This window comes from Triticum aestivum, chromosome 7A (genome assembly GCF_018294505.1).
Source record: "Triticum aestivum cultivar Chinese Spring chromosome 7A, IWGSC CS RefSeq v2.1, whole genome shotgun sequence".
Lineage (NCBI taxonomy): Eukaryota > Viridiplantae > Streptophyta > Magnoliopsida > Poales > Poaceae > Triticum > Triticum aestivum.
In genome coordinates this window covers 632,631,851-632,656,498 of record NC_057812.1, presented here as the reverse complement: position 1 = coordinate 632,656,498, position 24,648 = coordinate 632,631,851, and the positions used below count along the sequence as shown (strand labels likewise).

General features: G+C 46.3%; 1 protein-coding gene across 1 annotated transcript; it reads right to left on the bottom strand.

Annotated features, from left to right (window-relative positions):
* Window positions 1–17,470: 17,470 nt before the first annotated feature.
* Window positions 17,471–21,277, bottom strand: LOC123148810 (tyrosine-sulfated glycopeptide receptor 1-like). The gene has a single exon (XM_044568303.1). It carries the CDS (start codon window positions 20,928–20,930, stop codon window positions 17,685–17,687), a length of 3,246 nt encoding a protein of 1,081 aa, XP_044424238.1. The 5' UTR covers window positions 20,931–21,277; the 3' UTR covers window positions 17,471–17,684.
* Window positions 21,278–24,648: the final 3,371 nt, after the last annotated feature.

Below are 24,648 nucleotides of genomic sequence, written 5' to 3'. Positions count from 1 at the left end.
CATTTCTTAAAGTTTGGGGTTGCGATGCTTATGTGAAAAAGTTTCATCCTGATAAGCTCAAACCCAGATCGGAGAAATATGTCTTCATAGGATACCCAAAGGAGACAGTTGGGTACTGAAGGAAATATGCCCTAGAGGCAATAATAAAGTTATTATTTATTTCCTTATATTCATGATAAAGGTTTATTATTCATGCTAGAATTGTATTAACCAGAAACATAATACATGTGTGAATACATAGACAAACAAAGTGTCACTAGTATGCCTCTACTTGACTAGCTCGTTAATCAAAGATGGTTATGTTTCCTAACCATGAACAATGAGTTGTTATTTGATTAACGGGATCACATCATTAAGAGAATGATCTGATTGACATGACCCATTCCATTAGCTTAGCACCCGATTGTTTAGTATGTTGCTATTGCTTTCTTCATGACTTATACATGTTCCTATAACTATGAGATTATGCAACTCCCGTTTACCGGAGGAACACTTTGGGTACTACCAAACGTCACAACGTAACTGGGTGATTATAAAGGAGTACTATAGGTGTCTCCAAAGGTACATGTTGGGTTGGCGTATTTCGAGATTAGGTTTTGTCACTCCAATTGTCGGAGAGGTTTCTCTGGGCCCTCTCGGTAATGCACATCACATAAGCCTTGCAAGCATTACAACTAATATGTTAGTTGTGAGATGATGTATTACGGAACGAGTAAAGAGACTTGTCGGTAACGAGATTGAACTAGGTATTGGATACCGACGATCGAATCTCGGGCAAGTAACATACCGATGACAAAGGGAACAACATATGTTGTTATGCGGTCTGACCGATAAAGATCTTCGTAGAATAGTAGGAGCCAATATGGGCATCCAGGTCCCACTATTGGTTATTGACCGGAGATTTGTCTCAGTCATGTCTACATTGTTCTCGAACCCGTAGGGTCCGCACGCTTAAGGTTACGATGACAGTTATATTATGAGTTTATGCATTTTGATATACCGAAGGTTGTTCGGAGTCCGAGATGAGATCACGGACATGACGAGGAACTCCGGAATGGTCCGGAGATAAAGTTTGATATATATGATAATAGTGTTTGGTCACTGGAAGGGTTCCGGAAATCACCGGAAGGGGTTCCGGATGTTTCCCAAAATGTTTGGGTACGAGAACACTTTATTTGGGCCAAAGGGGAAAGCCCACAAGGTTTTTGGAAAGCGCAAAAGGAAGTTTTGCGGAGTCCAGGGGCCAGACGCCAGGGTCCCTGGCGTCTGGGTCCAGACGTCGGGATCCCTGGCGTCTGGCCCTGGAGTCCGAGAAGGACTCTTGCCTATCGGGTGAAACCGACTTTGTGAAGGCTTTAACTCCAAGTTTCGACCGCAGGGCTCAAGATATAAATAGAGGGGCAGGGCTAGCACCAAAGAGAGATCAAGAAACACAAGTTGATCCACGTGATCTATTCCTTAGCCATGTGCGGTGCCCCCAGGCACCATAGTCCTCAATAATACTGTAGCGGAGTTTAGGCGAAGCCCTGCTGCTGTAGTACATCAAGATCGTCACCACGCCATCGTGCTGACGGAACTCTTCCCCGACACTTTGCTGGATCGGAGTCCGGGGATCGTCATCGAGCTGAACGTGTGCTCGAACTCAGAGGTGCCGTAGTTTCGGTGCTTGATCGGTTGGATCGTGAAGACGTACGACTACTTCCTCTACGTTGTGTCATCGCTTCCGCAGTCGGTCTGCGTGGGTATGTAGACAACACTCTCCCCTCTCGTTGCTATGCATCACATGATCTTGCGTGTGCGTAGGAATTTTTTTGAAATTACTACGAAACCCAATAGTGGCATCCGAGCCTAGGTTATTTATGTTGATGTTATGTGCACGAGTAGAACACAAGTGAGTTGTGGGCGATATAAGTCATACTGCCTACCAGCATGTCATACTTTGGTTCGGCGGCATTGTCGGACGAGACGACCCGGACCAACATTACGCGTACGCTTACGCGAGACCGGTTCCCCCGACGTGCTTTGCACATAGGTGGCTTGCGGGCGACTGTCTCTCCAACTTTAGTTGAACCAAGTATGGCTACGCCCGGTCCTTGCGAAGGTTAAAACGGAGTCTATTTGACAAACTATCGTTGTGGTTTTGATGCGTAGGTGAGATTGGTTCTTGCTTAAGCCCGTAGCAGCCACGTAAAACTTGCAACAACAAAGTAGAGGACGTCTAATTTGTTTTTGCAGGGCATGTTGTGATGTGATATGGTCAAGACATGATGCTGAATTTTATTGTATGAGATGATCATGTTTTGTAACCGAGTTATCGGCAACTGGCAGGAGCCATATGGTTGTCGCTTTATTGTATGCAATGCAATCGCGATGTAATGCTTTACTTTATTACTAAGCGGTAGTGATAGTCGTAGAAGCATAAGCTTGGCGAGACGACAACGATGCTACGATGGAGATCAAGGTGTCACGCCGGTGACGATGGTGATCACGACGGTGCTTCGGAGATGGAGATCACAAGCACAAGATGATGATGGCCATATCATATCACTTATATTGATTGCATGTGATGTTTATCCTTTTATGCATCTTATCTTGCTTTGATTGACGGTAGCATTATAAGATGATCTCTCACTAAATTATCAAGAAGTGTTCTCCCTGAGTATGCACCATTGCGAAAGTTCTTCGTGCTGAGACACCACGTGATGATCGGGTGTGATAGGTTCTACGTTCAAATACAACGGGTGCAAAACAGTTGCACACGCGGAATACTCAGGTTATACTTGACGATCCAAGCATATACAGATATGGCCTCGGAACACGGAGACCGAAAGGTCGAGCGTGAATCATATAGTAGATATGATCAACATAACGATGTTCACCATTGAAAACTACTCCATCTCACGTGATGATCGGTTATGGTTTAGTTGATTTGGATCACGTAATCACTTAGAGGATTAGAGGGATGTCTATCTAAGTGGGAGTTCTTTAATTAATTTGATTAAACTGAACTTAAATTTATCATGAAACTTAGTACCTGATTAGTATCTTGCTTGTTTATGTTTGATTGTAGATAGATGGCTCGTGATGTTGTTCCGTTGAATTTTAATGCGTTCCTTGAGAAAGCAAAGTTGAAAGATGATGGTAGCAATTACACGGACTGGGTCCGTAACTTGAGGATTATCCTCATTGCTGCACAGAAGAATTACGTCCTGGAAGCACCGCTGGGTGCCAGGCCTGCTGCAGGAGCAACGCCGGATGTTATGAACGTCTGGCAGAGCAAAGCTGATGACTACTCGATAGTTCAGTGTGCCATGCTTTACGGCTTAGAATCGGGACTTCAACGACATTTTGAACGTCATGGAGCATATGAGATGTTCCAGGAGTTGAAGTTAATATTTCAAGCAAATGCCCGGATTGAGAGATATGAAGTCTCCAATAAGTTCTATAGCTGCAAGATGGAGGAGAACAGTTCTGTCAGTGAGCATATACTCAAAATGTCTGGGTATAATAATCACTTGATTCAATTGGGAGTTAATCTTCCAGATGATTGCGTCATTGACAGAATTCTTCAATCACTGCCACCAAGCTACAAGAGCTTCGTGATGAACTATAATATGCAAGGGATGAACAAGACTATTCCCGAGCTCTTCACGATGCTGAAAGCTGCGGAGGTAGAAATCAAGAAGGAGCATCAAGTGTTGATGGTCAACAAGACCACTAGTTTCAAGAAAAAGGACAAAGGGAAGAAGAAGGGGAACTTCAAAAAGAACGACAAGCAAGTTGCTACTCAAGAGAAGAAACCCAAACCTGGACCTAAGCCTGAAACTGAGTGCTTCTATTGCAAGCAGACTGGTCACTGGAAGCGGAACTGCCCCAAGTATTTGGCGGATAAGAAGGATGGCAAGGTGAACAAAGGTATATGTGATATACATGTTATTGATGTGTACCTTACTAATGCTCGCAGTAGCACCTGGGTATTTGATACTGGTTCTGTTGCTAATATTTGCAACTCGAAACAGGGACTACGGATCAAGCGAAGATTGGTTAAGGACGAGGTGACGATGCGCGTGGGAAACGGTTCCAAAGTCGATGTGATCGCAGTCGGCACACTACCTCTACATCTACATTCGGGATTAGTATTAGACCTAAATAATTGTTATTTGGTGCCAGCGTTAAGCATGAACATTATATCTGGATCTTGTTTGATGCGAGACGGTTATTCATTTAAATCAGAGAATAATGGTTGTTCTATTTATATGAGTAATATCTTTTATGGTCATGCACCCTTGAAGAGTGGTCTATTCTTGTTGAATCTCGATAGTAGTAACACACATATTCATAATGTTGAAGCCAAAAGATGCAGAGTTGATAATGAAAGTGCAACTTATTTGTGGCACTGCCATTTAGGTCATATCGGTATAAAGCGCATGAAGAAACTCCATTCTGATGGACTTTTGGAACCACTTGATTATGAATCACTTGGTACTTGTGAACCGTACCTCATGGGCAAGATGACAAAAACGTCGTTCTCCGGTACTACGGAGAGAACAACAGATTTGTTGGAAATCATACATACAGATGTATGTGGTCCGATGAATATTGAGGCTCGTGGCGGATATCGTTATTTTCTCACCTTCACAGATGATTTAAGCAGATATGGGTATATCTACTTAATGAAACATAAGTCTGAAACATTTGAAAAGTTCAAGGAATTTCAGAGTGAAGTTGAAAATCATCGTAACAAGAAAATAAAGTTTCTACGATCTGATCGTGGAGGAGAATATTTGAGTTACGAGTTTGGTGTACATTTGAAAAATTGTGGAATAGTTTCGCAACTCACGCCACCCGGAACACCACAGCGTAATGGTGTGTCCGAACGTCGTAATCGTACTTTACTAGATATGGTGCGATCTATGATGTCTCTTACTGATTTACCGCTATCGTTTTGGGGATACGCTCTAGAGACGGCCGCATTCACGTTAAATAGGGCACCATCAAAATCCGTTGAGACGACGCCTTATGAACTGTGGTTTGGCAAGAAACCAAAGTTGTCGTTTCTAAAAGTTTGGGGTTGTGATGCTTATGTGAAAAAGCTTCAACCTGATAAGCTCGAACCCAAATCGGAGAAATGTGTCTTCACCACGCCGTCGTGCTGACGGAACTCTTCCCCAACACTTTGCTGGATCGGAGTCCGGGGATCGTCATCGAGCTGAACGTGTGCTCGAACTCGGAGGTGCCGTAGTTTCGGTGCTTGATCGGTTGGATCGTGAAGACGTACGACTACTTCCTCTACGTTGTGTCATCGCTTCCGCAGTCGGTCTGCGTGGGTACGTAGACAGCACTCTCCCCTCTCGTTGTTATGCATCACATGATCTTGCATGTGCATAGGAATTTTTTTGAAATTACTACGAAACCCAACAGGTACACCTTCTATCACAGATCCGAAGGCAAGACATTCGTTGCTAAGAATGGATCCTTTCTAGAGAAGGAGTTTCTCTCGAAAGAAGTGAGTGGGAGGAAAGTAGAACTTGATGAGGTAACTGTACCTGCTCCCTTATTGGAAAGTAGTTCATCACAGAAATCTGTTCCTGTGACTCCTACACCAATTAGTAACGAAGCCGATGATGATGATCATGTAACTTCAGATCAAATTACTACCGAACCTCGTAGGTAAACCAGAGTGAGATCCACACCAGAGTGGTACGGTAATCCTGTTCAGGATGTAATGTTACTTGATCATGACGAACCTACGAACTATGAGGAAGCGATGATGAGCCCAGATTCTGCGAAATGGTTTGAGACCATGAAATCTGAGATGGGATCCATGTATGAGAACAAAGTATGGACTTTGATTGACTTGCCCGATGATCGGCGAGTCATTAAGAATAAATGGATCTTCAAGAGGAAGACAGACGATGATAGTAGTGTTACTATCTACAAAGCTCGAATTGTCGCAAATATGTTTTTGACAAGTTCAAGGTGTTGACTACGATGAGATTTTCTCACTCGTGTCGATGCTTAAAAGTCTGTCTGAATCATGTTAGCAGTTGCCACATTTTATGAAATCTGGCAAATGGATGTCAAAACTATATTCCTTCATGGATTTCTTAAAAGAAGAGTTGTATATGATGCAACCAGAAAGTTTTGTCGATCCTAAAGGTGCTAACAAAGTGAGCAAGCTCCAGCGATCCATCTATGGACTGGTGCAAGCATCTCGGAGTTGGAATATACGCTTTGATGAGTTGATCAAAGCATATGGTTTTATACAGACTTACGGTGAAGCCTGTATTTACAAGAAAGTGAGTGGGAGCACTACAACATTTCTGATAAGTATATGAGAATGATATATTGTTGATCGGAAATAATGTAGAATTTTTTGGAAAGTATAAAGGAGTGTCTGAAAAGAGTTTTTCAAAGAAAGACCTCGATGAAGATGCTTACACATTGAGCATCAAGATCTATAGAGATAGATCAAGACGCTTGATAAGTTTTTTCAATGAGTACATACCTTGACAAGATTTTGAAGTAGTTTAAAATGGAACAGTCAAAGAAGGAGTTCTTGCATGTGTTGCAAGGTGTGCAGTTGAGTAAAGACTCAAAAACCCGACCACAGCAGAAAATAGAAAGAGAATGAAAAGTCATTCCCTATGCCTTAGTCATAGGTTCTATAAAGTATGTTATGCTGTTTACCAGTCCTATTGTATACCTTAGCATGTTTCTGGCAAGGGAGTACAATAGTGATCTAGGAGTAGATCACTGGACAGTGGTCAAAATTATTCTTAGAGGACTAAGGAAATATTTCTCGGTTATGGAGGTGATAAAAAGAGTTCGTCGTAAAGAGTTACGTCGATGCATGCTTTTTACATCGATCTAGATGACTCTAAGTCTCGATCTGGATACATATTGGAAGTGGGAGCAATTAGCTACAGTAGCTACGTGCAGAGCATTGTAGACATAGAAATTTGTAAAATACATACGGCTATGAATGTGGCAGACCCGTTGACTAAATTTCTCTCACAAGCAAAACATGATCACTCTTTGGGTGTTAATCACATAGCGATGTGAACTAGATTATTGACTCTAGTAAACCCTTTGGGTGTTAGTCACACAGAGATGTGAACTATTGGTGTTAAATCACATGACGATGTGAACTAGATTATTGACTCTAGTGCAAGTGGGAGATTGAAGGAAATATGCCCTAGAAGCAATAATAAAGTTATTATTTATTTCCTTTTATCATGGTAAATGTTTATTATTCATGCTAGAATTGTATTAACCGGAGACATGATACATGTGTGAATACATAGACAAACAAAGTGTCACTAGTATGCCTCTACTTGACTAGCTCATTGAATCAATGATGGTTATGTTTCCTAACCATAGACATGAGTTGTCATTTGATTAACGGGATCACATCATTAGGAGAATGATGTGATTGACTTGACCCATTCTGTTAGCTTAGCACTTGATCGTTTAGTATATTGCTATTGCTTTCTTCATGACTTATACATGTTCCTATGACTATGAGATTATGCAACTCTCGTTTACCGGAGGAACACTTTGTGTGCTACCAAACGTCACAACGTAACTAGATGATTATAAAGGTGCTCTACAGGTGTCTCCGAAGGTACTTGTTGAGTTGGCGTATTTCGAGATTAGGATTTGTCACTCTGATTGTCGGAGAGGTATCTCTGGGCCCACTCGGTAATGCACATCACTATAAGCCTTGCAATCATTGTAACTAATGAGTTAATTGCGGGATGATGTATTACAGAACGAGTAAAGAGACTTGCCGGTAACGAAATTGAACTAGGTATTGAGATACCGACGATCGAATCTCGGGCAAGTAACATACCGATGACAAAGGGAACAATGTATGTTGTTATGCGGTTTGACCGATAAAGATCTGCGTAGAATATTTGGGAGCCAATATGAGCATTCAGGTTCCGCTATTGGTTATTGACCGGAGACGTGTCTCGGTCATGTCTACATAGTTCTTGAACCCGTAGGGTCAGCACGCTTAAAGTTCGGTGACGATCGGTATTATGAGTTTATGTGATTTGATGTACCGAAGGTAGTTCGGAGTCCCGGATGAGATCGGGGACATGACGAGGAGTCTCGAAATGGTCGATACGTAAAGATCGATATATTTGACGACTATATTCGGACATAGGAAAGGTTCCGAGTGATTCGGGTATTTTTCGGAGTACCGGAGAGTTACAGGAATTCGCCTTATTCACCGGGGAATATATGGGCCTCATCGGGCTTTAGGGGAAAGAGAGAGGGGAGGCTGCCCCCCCCCCCCAAGGCTTAGTCTGAATTGGACTAAGGGGAGGGGCGGCGCCCCTCCTTCCTTCTCTTCTCTTTTCCCTTTCCTTCTCTTCTACTCCTACTACTTGAAAGTGCTCCTAGTTCTACTAGGAAAGGAGGAATCCTACTCCCGGTGGGAGTAGGACTACCCTAGGGCGCGCCATACAGAGGGCCGTCCCTCCCCCTCCTCCACTCCTTTATATACGGGGGAGGGGGGCACCCCATAGACACAACAATTGATCATTGATCTCTTAGCCGTGTGCGGTGCCCCCTCCACCATAATCCACCTCGATCATATCGTAGCGGTTTTTAGGCGAAGCCCTGCGTCGGTATCATCATCATCACCGTCACCACGCCGTCGTGCTGACGAAACTCATGTAACTCTCCGGTACATTAAAAATTGCCAAGTTTCTAGAGAAGAGAAGTCCTAAATAAAATTGTGCGCCCATGGCAAAATCCTCAATTTCTCATCTTTTTTAAGAGAACAAAATATTTTAAATTTGCCATTATGTGCACTGTTTTTAAGAGCATGTTGACATGTATTTGTGTACGCATCGTGGAAAATTTTATACACAATCATCATGCTTTGTTTTTTCTCAACATCACGGCAAGTAGTGTCATGGTAATTTTTAAATACATTTGCCATTTTAACCGTGTTGTGATTTTTTTGGCTTTGACTTGTTATGACATTTTATTCGTTTCCAACTATGTACATGCCATGTCATTTTACTTGTTTTTCTAGCTATAATCTTGACATGGATTTTTTTTCCTGTTTATTTTTTTGCCAAGGGCAGTTTAAGTTTTATACTACATCCATATACTAGCCATGGCAAACTTTAATATGTTTTTTCCATGGCACCTTAAGTAGTGTTCTACATCTATATAACCATGACAATATTTGAGATCATATTTGCCATGCCACCTTAACTTTTGTAATGCATATATAGACATATCATGGAACAATTGAAGATCATATTTGCCATGCCACCTTAAGTTTTGTAATACTCCTACATATATAGAGATGCCGGGGCACACTTTTTAAAGGATGTTACTGCCATGGCATCTTAATTTGTATTAGATCTATGTTCATTACATGGCAAATTTTTACTTGCCTTTTAGCTATAAACTAGCCATGGCAAACTTTCCGATGTTTTTCCCATGAGGAGTTTAAATTTAATACTACATTTCAATAATTATACTTATGGAAAATTTATTGTACTTGACCATGTAATATTGTATTCACCATGGCATTTTTACTTGTAACTACCATCAGAAATTATTATTTTTGGAACTAAGCATGTCAAATTTATTGTACAAAATCTAAGAATTCTGCGATGCCATTAATCTCCATCATTTTAGGAAACATAGGGAAGTGAAATATGTCATGAGAAGAAAAGCGCATAACATAAAAAATTGGAATTGCCTTGGTCCACTATCCAGTTTTGCCAGCAAAGTCAAACAAAAGATTTTTTTTGCCATGGCATAGAAATAGTAGGGGTGTTTGAAGAATTGGCATGCATTATAGAGAAACAAATCCATGAATTTCCATGCAAGCATTGCAAAAATTGTCATCTGAACTTTACAAAAAATCATGAATGTCTGCTCTTCTAGGTAAATAGCGAAACATAATTCTGAAATTTTCCATGCAAGTATTGTAGAAGTCATTGTTAGAATGTTTGCCATTATAAGTACAACGGGCTCGTCAGTCATTTCGGTCGCGCTAGAGGGTCCTGTCACACATTACAATTTTTGTATAATGTCTATGGCACCTTCTTCCTGTATCTATAGCATGGTAGTTTTACTTTTAAGAGCATGGCAGTTTTTATTATTTAGACCATCTATAGTACCTAGGTGAGTCAGGGTAGAACAGCCCCGTGTTTGCGGTCCCAATGTTGATCATCTCTGCCTAGACGCCTAAGGCAACTTCATTGGTATGATGTGTACCTGTGTGCATGTCCTTCGATTTTATATGTTCATTTAGGGCATCTCCAATGCGGACCCTCAAATCACACGCATACGTCTGGACCATGTGGTCCGGACGTGTGTTGCCATTCAATGCGGGTATGTATCAGTCCGTTCGGTGAAACGGACACACTTTTCCCCGCAAACTATATAAAAGTGGGTGGGTTGCGTGTGTCCTGGCCACTTTCATGTCTACTTCTAACTGCCCTGCCCATCAAAAACCCTCCTCCCTCGCTCGCGCGCTTTCCCGCCCAGCACCAGCTGCACACAATCATGACGTTGTGAGCAGTAGCTCCACATAGACGCCGCCCCAAAGCACACCGGCTAAACACGCATCCTCGCCTGCATTCACTAAAGCCACACGTCTGTCGAGGAACCTACTCCGGCCACATGTCCGTCCGCGAACCGACCAACATTAAACAGAACGTCCGTTAGCTCCTCGCATCCACCGGCTACTTAAACGAGGCCAGACGCCAGCCAAGGACCGCACCACACCACTCGAGGCCATCAGTACCACGGGCAAGACTGCAAGCTTGCGCGGATGAACAAGTGGCCGCTCCAAGCGGGCGCGTGGTTCAGTAAGTAGCCACTCCAAGCTAGCTTGCGGAGGAGCATGTCAGCACATGCAAAGGTGCTGCCATGGACGAGGCAGTGCCGTTCCACTCCTCCCGCGCTATCCACTGTCAACATGCATGGAATCGTGCGCTGGCAATGGAGAAAGAAGTTAGCGTCGTGGAGATCAATGAATTGACCAGCGGCCACCGTCGACAGTAAGGAAAAGTAGATCATGGGAGGCCGTCACCGCTTGGGTCCCACGAAGACCACCGCCGGCTCGTCGCCGATGTGCACAACAGGTGTCTTGCCCTCTAGGCAGGCCACCGTCATCACCCACCCTCAAAACCAACCCTGATCTGTCCTTCACGGAAGCGGAGGTCACTCCAATGAGCGGCGCTGTTGGACATAGGGAAGGGGTATGGGGGAAGCAGACGCTATTCAACCCCTCTTGCTGAGCATATCCCTTCAGGGCATCCGGCAGTCCGACAAGCAGGCTGTTGAATATGGGAAAGACATGTCAGCGGAGGGGGTGGAGCTTCATTTTTCGGGCTCATGGCTAACCAGAGATGGGAAATGGGCCCCAGCAATCATTTTACTCTATGTTTAGAGTATGGTCTAATAGAAAAATGTCTAAATGTAAAAAAATTGCTCCGGGTTAGATGAAAAGCATTCGGATTTAAGTAAAAAAAATCTTATTTATTTGAGTTTGAATCAAACATGTTAATTTTCTTTGAATTTTATTTGAAATGTAACTAGACATATATGGCTAGCTTTGGATGGCCGGCTCACACATTCGTATCAATGGACTGGTCCCATGTCTGCGGACGGATGTCAAAACAAATTTGCAGGTTTGCATATGCCCTTACTACCCAAAAGTTTATGTATCTAATCTCGTGATCTGTAGTTAGTGTGCCCAAGTATAGGTGTGCCAAGTTGCATTGCATGTGCTGTATTGGGCGGGGACACGATGTTGTGTTTCCATGTACCTGCTAATTTGCATTTACACGTACGTTTTGCATTATTATTTTTCTTGATCGGTGTACGGGGATTTGACGCAGCGTGCTCTCCGAAATATTGTTTGATGGGTTAGCTGAGAAGAGTACTTGCTGACAGCGGTCCTATCCGTTACGTGCCGTGTGGGATGTCAGGTGTGAACCGTTCCGTAGGCACATGTCGGTCCAGGACGTCCGCGCCTACGCCGTTAATCGCATGGGCCCCGTCCTACCTGCAAAGCCCACCGCCCATTTAAACACAACGTATATTATGGACGCGGCCCATATCCGGACGAGAATGAGCGCGTCCACTCTTATGGGTTTTCGGATGATCGTACGACTATTGGTGATGCACAACTCAAGGTATAAATCATTACTCCCTCCGTCCCAAAATATAAGAGCGTTTTGTATACTAGTGTAGTGTCAAAAACATTTTTATATTATGGAACAAAGAGAGTAACTTCTACGAGCAATTGCTTGGAGAACCGGCGCCCAATTTTTTCAATGGATGAATCTGATACGGCTTATATCCTGCAGCCATTCTCCGAATGAAAACATGATATCGCAATTGCCCAGCTCATGACAAGTGAGGTTAAAGAGGCCGTTTTCAATGGAGACAAAGCTACGGGGCCCTATGGGTTCCCAACAAAATTGTTGGGAGGTCATTAAATTTAATTTGATGGCCATGCTCATTGGCTCTACCCTAGTTTGGGCTTAAGTTTGGTGTCATCAATTTGCTGATAAAAAAGGTGGATTCCATATAAATTCAACAATATCGCCTGCTATGCCTTCTAAAAGTCTTTAAAATGTTCACCAAGGTTGGTAGAAGTATTTTATTGTCATAGCCCATAATTTCATTAGACTTTATCAAACAACATTCATGCCTCAGAGACGGATCCTAGAGGGGGTAGTGGTCCTCCATGAAACCAACCATAAGCTTGCCTTGAAGAAACACGACGAGGCTATCTTGAAAGTTAATTTTTAGAAGGTCTACGACAAAGTATGGTCTTCCTCCAACAAATGTTGTGCATGAAAGATTTTAGACCAAAATGGTGTGATTGGATTGCTTGTTTGTACAATGAGGGAGTGTTGGCATTGAGAAACAGTATAATGAAGCTAGCTACGCCATCCCACAGCGATGTGGGACCTTCTGCCGTCGGATCCTGCCACTGAACGTTCCAGATCTTTCGGTCGTTCAGCCCTCGCGCCCGAGCATTCCCCCCTCGCAACCCATGCGACCCACGGTAACCGGGCCGCTGCTCCACAGGTTGACCTGGGCATTCTCCTGTTAATCGGGCCGCCAACCTAAGAAAACGTACATAACCCAGGCCCAGAAAGTGGGCAAACGATTTCGTCTCTCTCCCCACGCCGCGTGTGTTCACCCGACTTTTCTTCCCATCACCGCCGCCCCTTTCCAGCCTCCTCTTGCCCTACTCCCGTTCATTCGCTAGATCAACATCCCTCCCCATCCTACTTTTTCCTCTAATTATACATTGGCCGTGGTGCATGCTGCTACGTTGTTGCGTTCAAGTACGCACACACAATCCCTACCCTTCCACTCTTGTGCTGTGCGGCGGGTTTTGACTGTTGGCCATCCTGATGGGTGAATCTTGTGTGAGATTGTACAGTGGATAGATTGGTTCGATCAGGGAGCAGGTTCTAGGTACTCTAGAGCACTGTGATTGTGACTTCATCGTGTAGATCACTAGATGCAGACTTGCTGAGCTTAGCTAGCTCCACGTACATGACTAGATGCAGAGATTAGCTCCATGTACACATCCACATATTGTACTGCTCACAGTAATCCTAATTGGTCTTCCTTGAATGGGCTAGCCTTTCTCTATTCATGACGTTGTATTTTTTTTTCTGAGAAATTCATGACGTTGAATGGTGGTACTAAGTTTTTGTCCCCGTGTAGACGTTTGTTGTCAGTCACGGTCTCTTGTAATCATTGTTTCTCCCTTTTATAAAAATATGGTACGCCTTTGGCGTACTCTCAAAAGAAATAGACAGCATTGTACATATGATTTATAACACATTTATTCAAATGCATGTAAACCACCAGTCCATCCTTAATGCTCACAATGGCATCACACTGGCATCCAAGAGCAAGCTCATGGTGTGGTGCTTCCTCTCGTTCAAGTCCACTCCCCTGCTACTGGTGAGCTCCTATCGAGATTCATTCGATCCTGATGGACGGCTAATTAATTTCACTTCGGATTGTAAAATAGAGTCGTATTTTTGTTTAACATCCAAAGATCTTTCATGGATCCATGCTCCACTGTATCCTAGACTCATGCATACACGGAAAAAGGAACTCTAAAGGGTCATCTTTTGTCTCTAATTTACTCTGCAACACTGAATACAAAGAATGGATTTTCTTAGTTCTGGTTTGTTATATAATAAATCTGCAGGTGTGTACTTATGTGCATTAGTTTCTTGCAGCTGTGATAGCCCATGATTCTTCAATGCTTTAAGATTTGGTAGCTTACTTCCGTGACATAAACTTGTTTCGATAAATAAACTTGTTTCATTGGTAAAGAATACTCAATTGTTTCTGCATGTGCAGGAACTACTGAAATTTTGCGCTTTGATTCGCGTGATGAGGAGATGGATGAGCTAACCAACTGAATATCTCAGGTACATCATGTAAATTTACATTTATTCTTCATTCCATCCACGCCATCTTGATATATAGTTCTGACAATTCCTGCTCTTCAAATAGTCATTTAAATGCTCTTTTGTTATCTCTAATATGTGCCCTGTTCATATGTTTACAGTCTGTGTACTGTTGGGCAACAACTTATATATGTGCTTGAAATATATATATATATATGTGTGTGTGTGTGTGTGTGTGTGTGTGTGTGTGTGTGTGTGTGTGTGTGTGTGTGTGTGTGTGTGTGTGTGTGTGTGTATGTATATTCGTGTACCAATGTAATTATTAGCTTCAATTTAGTGCACTGTAGTATTAGCTTCATTTCAAGAATTTTGACGGAAATTTATTTTCTGCCGAATAAATTTCAAATTAGCTATTGTAGTATGTTACACTATACCTATGATTTCTGCATACCTACGCTTGAGAAAACACATATTTGCATAGATGTGGTTGTTACACCATATGCATTTTTTCTTGTCGTATTTATCTTGCTCTCAGTATTGCATCTGTAGTGTAGTTCAAACATCCGAATGATAACGCTGCTTTTAGTTAGCTCGAAACAGACGATTCAGAGTGCCAAACGTCATATTTTATGTATGCTCCATGGACAATATATTAACCCAACATAAGGCTTCTTCCCAATTCCTCCCGTGGTTCTTTTGTAAAGCATGTGTTGTGCGGTGTCAATCTTGAGTTTGAATCTTCAATTATCTATTCTATTGTTTCTGAACAAATCTGTGCTAATGTATGCAATCAAATAATGTCAAATCTTATATAACCAAGACTTTGAACATATCTCGTACCTATTGCGGAATTGTCAGTCGGATCTTTTTACTTTATTTTCTCAAATATTTATATTTTCAAGATGGTCGGGCGTGGCAACGCGCGCTTTTATATTCTAGTTAATGTTAATGACTACATTTGCCATTAGTCCGAAGAGGAAGGGTGTGCGGCAAGGGGACTGGTTGTTCCCACCTGTTTTATAATATTGCTGTCAAAATGCCAGCTATCCCCACATACTAATGGATTGTCAGGTACGAAGATTTGATCACACATCTCGTGGTTGAGATGTGTCTATACTATAAAATGCTAATGAAACCATCATATTTATGGAAAATTACATGGAAAAGTTGTTAATGTGAAGCTCTTATCATGTATAGTGTATATTTCAGCAGTTCCCAGCCTAAAAATACATTTTCATAAAAGTGTAATATTATTTTTTGGCCAAACTAAAGAGATCTAAGACTCGTTTTAAAGCCTTTTGGTGGTGAGGATAGTTCCTTTAGTTTTTTCTACATTGGTATCCCCATTCATTACTGAACGCTTCTGAACAAAGAATGGAAGGGTGTAGAAGAACACTTGGAGAAAAAAAAACCTTCACCATTGGAAAGACATCTTTCTATCATATGGAGGGTGACTTGTTTCACTCACGCAATACTCACTTGCTTGCCTTGTCTTTCTTTGAAGCGTCTATCCCAAAAATAGTGGACTATTACAGATCCATATTGTCTTAGTATAGTGATGAGCATAAACAAAGAAAAACCATCTAACTAAATGTAGTGTAATCTATAGATCAAAAGTTCAAGGTGGGGCAGATATAGAGAACCACAAAAATGAAAACAAATGCATACTAAGTAGTTGTTTAAGTTGTTAATTGGAGATACATTGTGGCAAGAATTGCTAATAATAAATACCTCCATTCTAAACATATGTTGTAGGTCAATATAATTAAGACCCACTAGCTCACCCTCCTCGAACGGGCTCATTGGAGTCGAAGATGACTTATGCACCATGTGGCGATTCATGGTGGGTAATGGTACCAATATACACTTGTAGGAAGAGTCTCGGTTTGGTGATAACCTATTACCCAAGCAATACACATCACCATATAACATACTTCAACGAAAGCATGTTCTAATGGCAGACTTCATATCAAGATACCATTGTATTGGCTTTTCACAAGCGTTAACCGTCAATAAATAGACAATCTGGTTTCATTTGGTGCACTGTTCAACCTAGTACATGACAAGGATGCGTTCATTTGGAAGCATCATGCATCAACAACTATTTCTATCAAATCTCTGCATTTGTGCATGATACTAAATGACAATTATAACTTCCTTAGAAAAATCATTTGGAAGCTCAATGTTCCACTTAAGATGAAGATATTTATATGCTACCTGTGTAAAGGGGTATTTTTGTAAGGAAATATCAAACGAGACGAATTCAACATTTGCCTTTTCATGCCCATTCGCTTAGCTTTCATGGTGAGTTATGTTTGTGGCTTTCAATATTTCCCGCGTAGCTCAATCTCAATTATGTTTGCGGGATGGCTCTATGGGATTGTTATTCAACTTAAGGCTTAGATTGGGAGGGGGGGGGGGGGGGGGGTATGTGCCTCATATCGGGAAATGCAGAACTGCTGCAATAACATCATTCTTAACCAAGCAACTGTTTTTATCAAGTTCTTGAAGCTCATTTTGGTCTCTAGGTGTAGCCACTTGGAGGTTGTAGCTTGAACTTTGTTCGACTAAATTGGGTGATTGTCTAACAATACAATTTACGATGCATGAGTTGTAGAATGTAATCCATTCTGCTTTTGGTTGGCCTTGATATACCATGCTATTCTTTTTTATTTTCATTTTACACTTGTGTATGGATTAAAAGTTCACAATAAAGATGATTGTGTGCATCAATCGATGCAGAGACCAGGGCATCTCTTCGCCAAACAAAGAGCAATGCTCCATCCATTTTCGTGGCAAACCTATGTAACTATACTCCACCGCCAACACTGTAAGCGGGATGCAAATTTGGTCGCACATCACTTAGCAAAACACTCTTATGAGTCGAAGTCTTCTGTTTTTTGGGATGATGATCCTCCTAGTTTCTTACTACCTCTTGTAATTCAGAATGTAACTCTGTTGGCTTTGAAATAAAGTGCGCCGAATAGGCATTCCTTCCAAAGAAAAAAAAACTCCACCTCGACCAATCAGGGTTCAGAAATTAGTCCATGTTGCTTTAGTCCACGGGACAGAATGTGATTATGGATGGTGGAGTGTCCTTCATTCAGTCATTTGCCTGAAGAACATCGCCATTTTCTGAATTCTGATTCTGATTTTTCTATCTCATCGATCGACTCCATCCATCGCCCCAAAACTCTAACCATCTCTGCCCGCAGAGCGCTCCATCTTCGCTCTACACAGAGCACGTCAGGACGCGCCGATGGTGTCGACGTTGTCGAGCCAGCTGACCACCTCCTGGATCGCCGGCCGGCTGAGCGGGATGGCGTCGACGCAGAGGCAGGCGAGGTCGAGCACGTAGAGCATCTGCGCCTCGTCGCCCGGCCGGCTCCCCTGCCTCAGCCGCGGGTCCAGCGCCTCGGCGCGCCTCCCGGCCGACCGCATCTGCGTCACCCACCCGACGAGGTCCCTCGGCTGCCCCGCCGCCGCCATCATCTCCACCGGCCGCCTCCCGGTGAGCAGCTCCAGCAGCACCACGCCGAAGCTGTACACGTCGCCCCGCAGCGTCGCCACCCACCCCTGCCCGTACTCGGGCGGGATGTACCCCAGCGTGCCCACCAGCTCCGTCGTCACATGCGTCCGGTCCGGCAGGATGAGCCGCGCCAGCCCGAAGTCCGCCACCCGCGCCTCGCCGGACTCGTCCAGCAGGATGTTGCTCGACTTGATGTCCCGGTGCACGATCTGCGGCGTGCACGCCTCGTGGATGTGCAGCACCCCGCGCCCGGCGCCCCGCGCGATCCGTAGCCGCGCGCGCCAGTCCAGCTCCGGCTGCTCCGGCCGCCGGTCGTGCAGCCAGTCGTGGAGGCTGCCGTTGGCCATGTACGGGTACAGCAGCAGCCGGAGCCGGCCGCGGATGCAGAAGCCCTGGAGGGGGACGAGGTTCTCGTGCCGCGTCACCGATAGCGCCTCCACCTCCGCCCGGAACTCCCGCTCCACCAGGCACATGTCGCCGTTGAGCTTCTTCACGGCCAGCCTCACGCCGCCCTCCAGCTCCGCTAGGAACACCAGGCCGTAGCCCCCCGTTCCGATGATCTGATCCGGGCTGAAGTTGTTGGTCGCCTTCAGGATGTCCACGAACGTGAAGCTCTTCCTCGTCGGGTCGCCGCCGCCGGCCTCCTCGGACATGAACAAGATCGTGTCCTTGGACTCGTCGCCGTGCAGATCCGACATGGAGTAGTCGAACAGGGCCGACTCCGAGCACTTGCCGCCGTCGCTGACGGACCCGTTCGATATGAACCTTCTGATGGCGATCACGGCGAGTCCGGTCAAGACGACGACGCCAACCACGCCGAAGCAGACTCCAAGAACGATGGCAACAAGCAGTCTCTTGCCCATGGTCTTGGACGGCGAAGACTTGCCCGGCGCCATTCCGCTTTTCTTGCTGCAGCGGACCGAGATCGCCTGGCCGCAAAGCTTCGGGTTCCCTGCGAAATTCGCTGCCGGGAACGCATTGAACTGCCCGCCCGTCGGGATCGGGCCCTCGAGATCGTTGTTCGCAACGTTGAAGTCGGAGATGAAGTGGAGCTTGGCGAGCGCCGGCGGGACCGAGCCCGTCAGACGGTTCATGCGGAGGTCAAGAATCTCGATCTTGGCGAGGCCGCTGAGCTCCGGCGTGATGCCGCCGGAGAGGTTGTTGTGGCTGAGGTCGAGCACCTGCAGCATCTTCATCTGCCCGACCTCTCGCGGGATCGCGCCAGAGAGGTCGTTGTCGCTGAGGTTGAGCGTGGCGGCGACGCCGGACATCTGGTAGTACGCGCGGCCCGTCCTGACCTCCGCGCCGTTGTTCGGCGTCAGGGTGAACACGAGCGGCAGATGGCCCGGTTTGAACTCCGCCATGGCCTTCTCCGACGTCAGCAACGGCAGCTCCATCAGCGACGGCGGTATCTCTCCGGCGAACTGGTTGCCCGACAGGTCCACGTAGTAGAGCCTCTTCATGGCGCCGAGCCAGCTCGGGATCGGGCCGGTGAGGCGGTTCCCGCCGAGGTTCAGGACGTTGAGGCCGTGCAGCTTGGACAGCCACGACGGTATCTGGCCCGTCAGACCGCAATTCTCCATGACGATTACCCGGACGTGGCTGACGTGGTCGCCGACCCAGCCGGCGTCCGGCAGGGCCTCGCCGTGGAAGTTGTACGACACGAGCAGCGCGGCGAGGTCCCTGCAGCCCTGGAGGTTCCAGAACATGCCGCTGATGTTAGTAAAAGAGTTCACGGTCAACGAGAGGAACTGCAGCTCTCGCATGTTGCCGATCTCCGGCGGCACCTGCCCGGAGATCTCGTTGTTGGCCACGCGCAGGGCCGTCATGGACGTGCAGGAGTAGATGCTGGGCGGCATGGTGCCGGTGAGGTTGTTGGAGGCCAGGTCCAAGACGGTGAGATTGGCGAGGCGGGAGAAGTCAACGTCCCCGAGGTCCCCGACGAAGTTGTTCGACCGAAGGTCCAGGTAGCGGAGGCTGGTCCAGTTGCCGATCGCCAGCGGGATGGTGCCGGTGAGGTTGTTCTTCCCGAGCCGGAGCTCCTCCAGCGTGGTGAGCTCGCCGATGGACTCCGGCAGCCCGCCGGTGAGCGCATTATAGGTCAGGTCGAGCTTGACGAGGTTGATCAGCCTGGCGATCCGCAGGCGATCGAGCCTGCCCTGTATCCGGTTGGACGGGAGCGCCAGCTGCTCCAGCGACGTCACGTCGAAGAGGTCGTCGGGGAGCTCGCCGGTGAGGTTGTTGCGGCCGGCGCTGAGGACCCGCAGCCGCGAGCAGTTCCCGAACCCGGGTGGGACGGGCCCTCCGAACGCGTTGAGGGAGACGTCGAGGACGGCGAGCGCCGGGCAGATGACGCAGAGCGACGGGATCGCGCCGGCGAAGCTGTTGTTGCTGGCATTGAGCGACACGAGGCCCGGGGTGAACCGCCAGAGCACGGACGGGAACCGCCCGGACAGATGGTTGCTCGACACGTCCAGCACCTGCAGCGGGAGGCGGGCGCGTCCGGCGGCGGCCGGTAAGTCAGGGAGCGCGCCGGAGAGGCGGTTGTAGCTGACGTCGACGACGGAGGCGTTGGGCAGGGCGAGCAGCTCGGCCGGGAACGGGCCGGCGAGGCCGTTGCCGGAGAGGTTGAGGTGCGCGAGCGTGGGGAGGCTGGCCACCGCCGGCGAGATCGTCCCGCCGAGGCCGCGGCCGGGGAGGGAGACGCTGGTGACCGCGCCGCCGCCGCCTCCCGCGTCGTCGCAGCCCACGCCCTCCCACGCGCAGCAGTCCGGCGAGCCCCGCCAGGACGCGGCGATGTTATCGCCAGCCCGCGGCGAGAGCGCGTCGAGGAAGGCCAGCAGCGCCTCCCTTTCCCCGTCGCCGCACGCGCCGGCGACCGGACCAGCCAGCAGCAGCACGACGGCGATCAGCACGGCTCCCGCCGAAATGACGACCCGCTGGTGGGGGCAACTGATGATCATAGCGAGGCCTCCGCCGCCGTCAACAACATGGGGAACAACCGAGCCGTGGCGCTTGGCCGGGCGTGGCGTGGACTTTTTTCCTAGACGACCGGAGCGGGGCGGGGGAAGGCGGGAAGGGCGGAGAAGCTAGCGTCCCATTGGCCGGCCTGGGGATGGCTCGTCGCCGTGGTAATATACTAGGCATAGGTTTATCCGGCGCGGGGTCAACGGAGATGGCCACGGCCACGGAGGCGGGCGTAGTGCTTCGCGAGTCATGCTGCCGAGCTGCTCTCGGCCTCTCGGGGCAGGTCTGACTTTTGGAGGCGCGGCCGATGGGGCCTCCAAGGGGCGGCTCATTGGCCGGCCCTGGCGCGACTCCCCCACGCTCTCTCGAGTACGTACGTAAGACGCACATCCATGTTTGTTTATCTGGGCTGAGATGAGAGTCGTCAGGCAGGTTGCTCCGTCTGATCAGATGCTTGTACGATAAAAATGGCCGTGTTGGTTAGTGAATGATGCGGCCGATGTGATCGTGTGATGTGACCCGAGCTGCTTACGGTTTTGATCGAGACGGGGGGCTTTTCTGTACGGACAGACGTGTTCGGGCTTCCGGGTACGTCGACGGGAGTTCGTCGATGGAGTGAGCGCGGCTCTCTGCGGTTTTGGGGGGATTGATGGGGTTTTGACGTCGGTGGCTCGTTATCGTTATCGTTTCGTTGGCTCGCCGGCGTTTCGAACCTGCTCGGGGTGCTCATAGGTGACTCTCGGGGTGTACACGCTCGCGGGAAAGACAATGCACGTTTTTTTTATGTGGATTGCAACGGAAGGAAAAACAATAACACACGCCCCTAACCCAGTAGCAAAGGCGCGTCGAGCCACACAGGGAGGCTCTATGCCACCCGGCAACTGCGGACAAACACTACTGGGTTGGGAGGGGGCATCGGCCGACGCCCCATCGGATCTGGCCCCTCCATATCTGGACAGGTGGGCGTCCAGGCAGTCGGCCGTCTAGCCACCGGGGTAGCCTCGGAGGTGCCGGTCATTGTCGCCTCCGGAGCGCCATAACGCGTCGACCTCCAATACCACCAACCATGGCCCGCCATCTGGTCATCATCGTGAAGACCGCATGCCCACAGAAAGAGCTCGCACCAACCATCCAATGTCGCCCGAGCTCGCCAAAGGAAGCCAACCGGCCAGGCCGCCACTGGCGATAGCCACCACCATCACACTGGCACCCCACCGCCCAACAACCCATGTAGAGACAGCCACCCGCGCCCCTAGTCGCCATTGGCCCGCGCCGCCAGTAGGGCAGAGCAACCGCTGCTGCCACCTACAACCCGCCACCTCGCCAGCATGCTCTACACCCAGCCTATCGCGCCATCACCATGCCACCCCGTCCGCAACGCCACCTCACACTTTGTCAGTGAGGCACCCCGATCCAGATGCGCCAGCCCATGCCAAGGCCGTTGGGAGGGGGACAAGGAGGCCTTGCCGGCGCTAGCGGCGGTGTGGGAGGAGGAGGGTGCGAAGTAGGGAGCTAGCGTCCACACCCTAGGGTTCCTCCCCATCGCCTCATGGAGGCAACGTGGGAGGGTGGGTGTGGGATTTTTTCCAACCTTATTTCATTTGGTTATTGATATTGTGGCCAAAGGATTGTAGTGTCGACTGACTACATTGAACCATGTGAAGGGAGGGAGGAATTGTACGAGATCTCACATTAGGTGAGATCGTGAGATAAATCTCAATAATTCATATTTATACATTTCAAAAAATTCTTAAATTATTTGAAAACATTCCTGCGGGGCATGTCTACAACTCCGAAAAAAATCAGCTCAAAAATCAATGTACATTTAGAGATTCAAAAAAGACACATTCGAATGTGAATAGTGATACGTTTGGGTGAATAGTACTCTCACACTATTCACATCAGATTTTGTCTTTTTTGTTTCTATTAATGTTGGTCAAATTAGGGGCTGAAGCTTTTTGAGGTTGTACATCAAATATTGATGTGTGTCTACAAATTTTTTGAGAATGTTTGAACATGTTATTTTTTTCAAAAAAAAAAACTAATCTCATTGATCTCATATGCCTCCCCCATGTAAAGGGTGCGTATTTAGGAACCTCCAAAGCAATCATCGATGAAGTAAAAAAGGAAGATGGAAGGGTTCCCGTCAGCTGAAGTTGTTCATGAAAGGGAGTAATGAACATCGAGGCTCACTGTTTAGCAAAGGCAGGCCACCAGCTCATGAGCGGCACTTACAGCTCACAAAGTGCTTGTTTAGTTTTTTAGCTCACAAAGCACTTACAGCTCACAAAGCTCAGATGATTTTCTCTCTCTAAAACAGGCAGGATGACCCATTCGAGTTTGCACGGCTAGAACGTTATATGTATTTACTTATTATGAATCATGGGGCTCTTGTATGCATTTGATTCCATGTTTACTTTTCATGCACAACTTTTATTATAAAAATTGGTGGGATCTTTTGTTTACACCAGATGAATCAAGAATATTCTGGACAAGCATATCAAATAATCAAACCGTCTGTGTGAAAACAATGGTATTTATGTTCCCAAGTGATTATTACAATCGATGTTATTTCAATACCAAGTGCATACCATGCACATGTTGCCAACTCATTGTTTGACCCAATTTGCAAGACACATTTTTCTAACTATTCAATTTATGCTATAGAAGTTTATATTAATTCACTTACCTAATATAATGGTATAATAGAAATAGACGTAGGTTGCAGGTTTCAGAAATCTCAACCATGGTATAAAACAATACAATACACACACATACACAAATATAACATCAAAACATAATTAAAGAGAAATTTTGATATAATCTAAATTTAAATTTGGCGGAATCAAGTTTTCCAGTGATATAAAATACAATTGTATGTTTGAAAACACTAAAAGTATTTTTTAGCAATACTGTTTTGCGATTAACCATACTAGCTAAATAAAAATAATTATAGTCATGAATAATGTATATGATAAATAAGTTTAGAAATATGAATGTTTAGTATAATTTTTTTACTATGTAAGGGCAAACATGGTGCAAACACAATAATAGCTCTGATGATCATGTTTGTTTCCGTGGAAGCATAAGATCAAGAATCATAAGAATTAAAGTTGACACTAGCAGAGATAAGTAAAACGTGAGCAGCGAGATAAAAAGTGTGGGCAAAGATTGGTAGACCGCTGCATCGGTAGGCAAAAAATGTGAGAAGCAAAACTAAGAGGCAAGGAGAGTGACATAGAAATGATGACAAAGGTTTGACCATTGAATCCAAGTTAGGCACATAATCAGGCGCGCTGGATTTGATAGAGCCATATTATTTCTTAGTTGTAAACTTAAAATGCTGGATTTTTCGTAAAAAGAAAAAGAGTCTAAAACGAAAAACATTTTTGGTCCTACCTGTCTGGGCTCTCCAGTTTGCGCCCACCGCAGGGCGAGCACCATGTCCATGACCAACACCACAATATGCTTACAATCATCATGGCATCGATAATGCCATACACGTGGACATGTTTGGGTATTGAAATATTGAGGCCCGCCTCAGGTAGCCCACATAGGCCCATGCATGTTTTCTTTTCAATCGGGTGACGTGAAGTCTGAGGGCTTGGAGGTTAGATTGGATAGTTTATGTCAACCGTGATGGTGCTCGGAGGATGGAAATATTTTTTGGCATGGTAGGTGAGAATCATTATGCACCCGAAAAGACTATATAGC

What these genes read in the sequence shown, in the direction of transcription:
- LOC123148810 (XM_044568303.1), bottom strand. Translation starts at nt 20,930, where the DNA reads ATGATCATCAGTTGCCCCCACCAGCGGGTCGTCATTTCGGCGGGAGCC.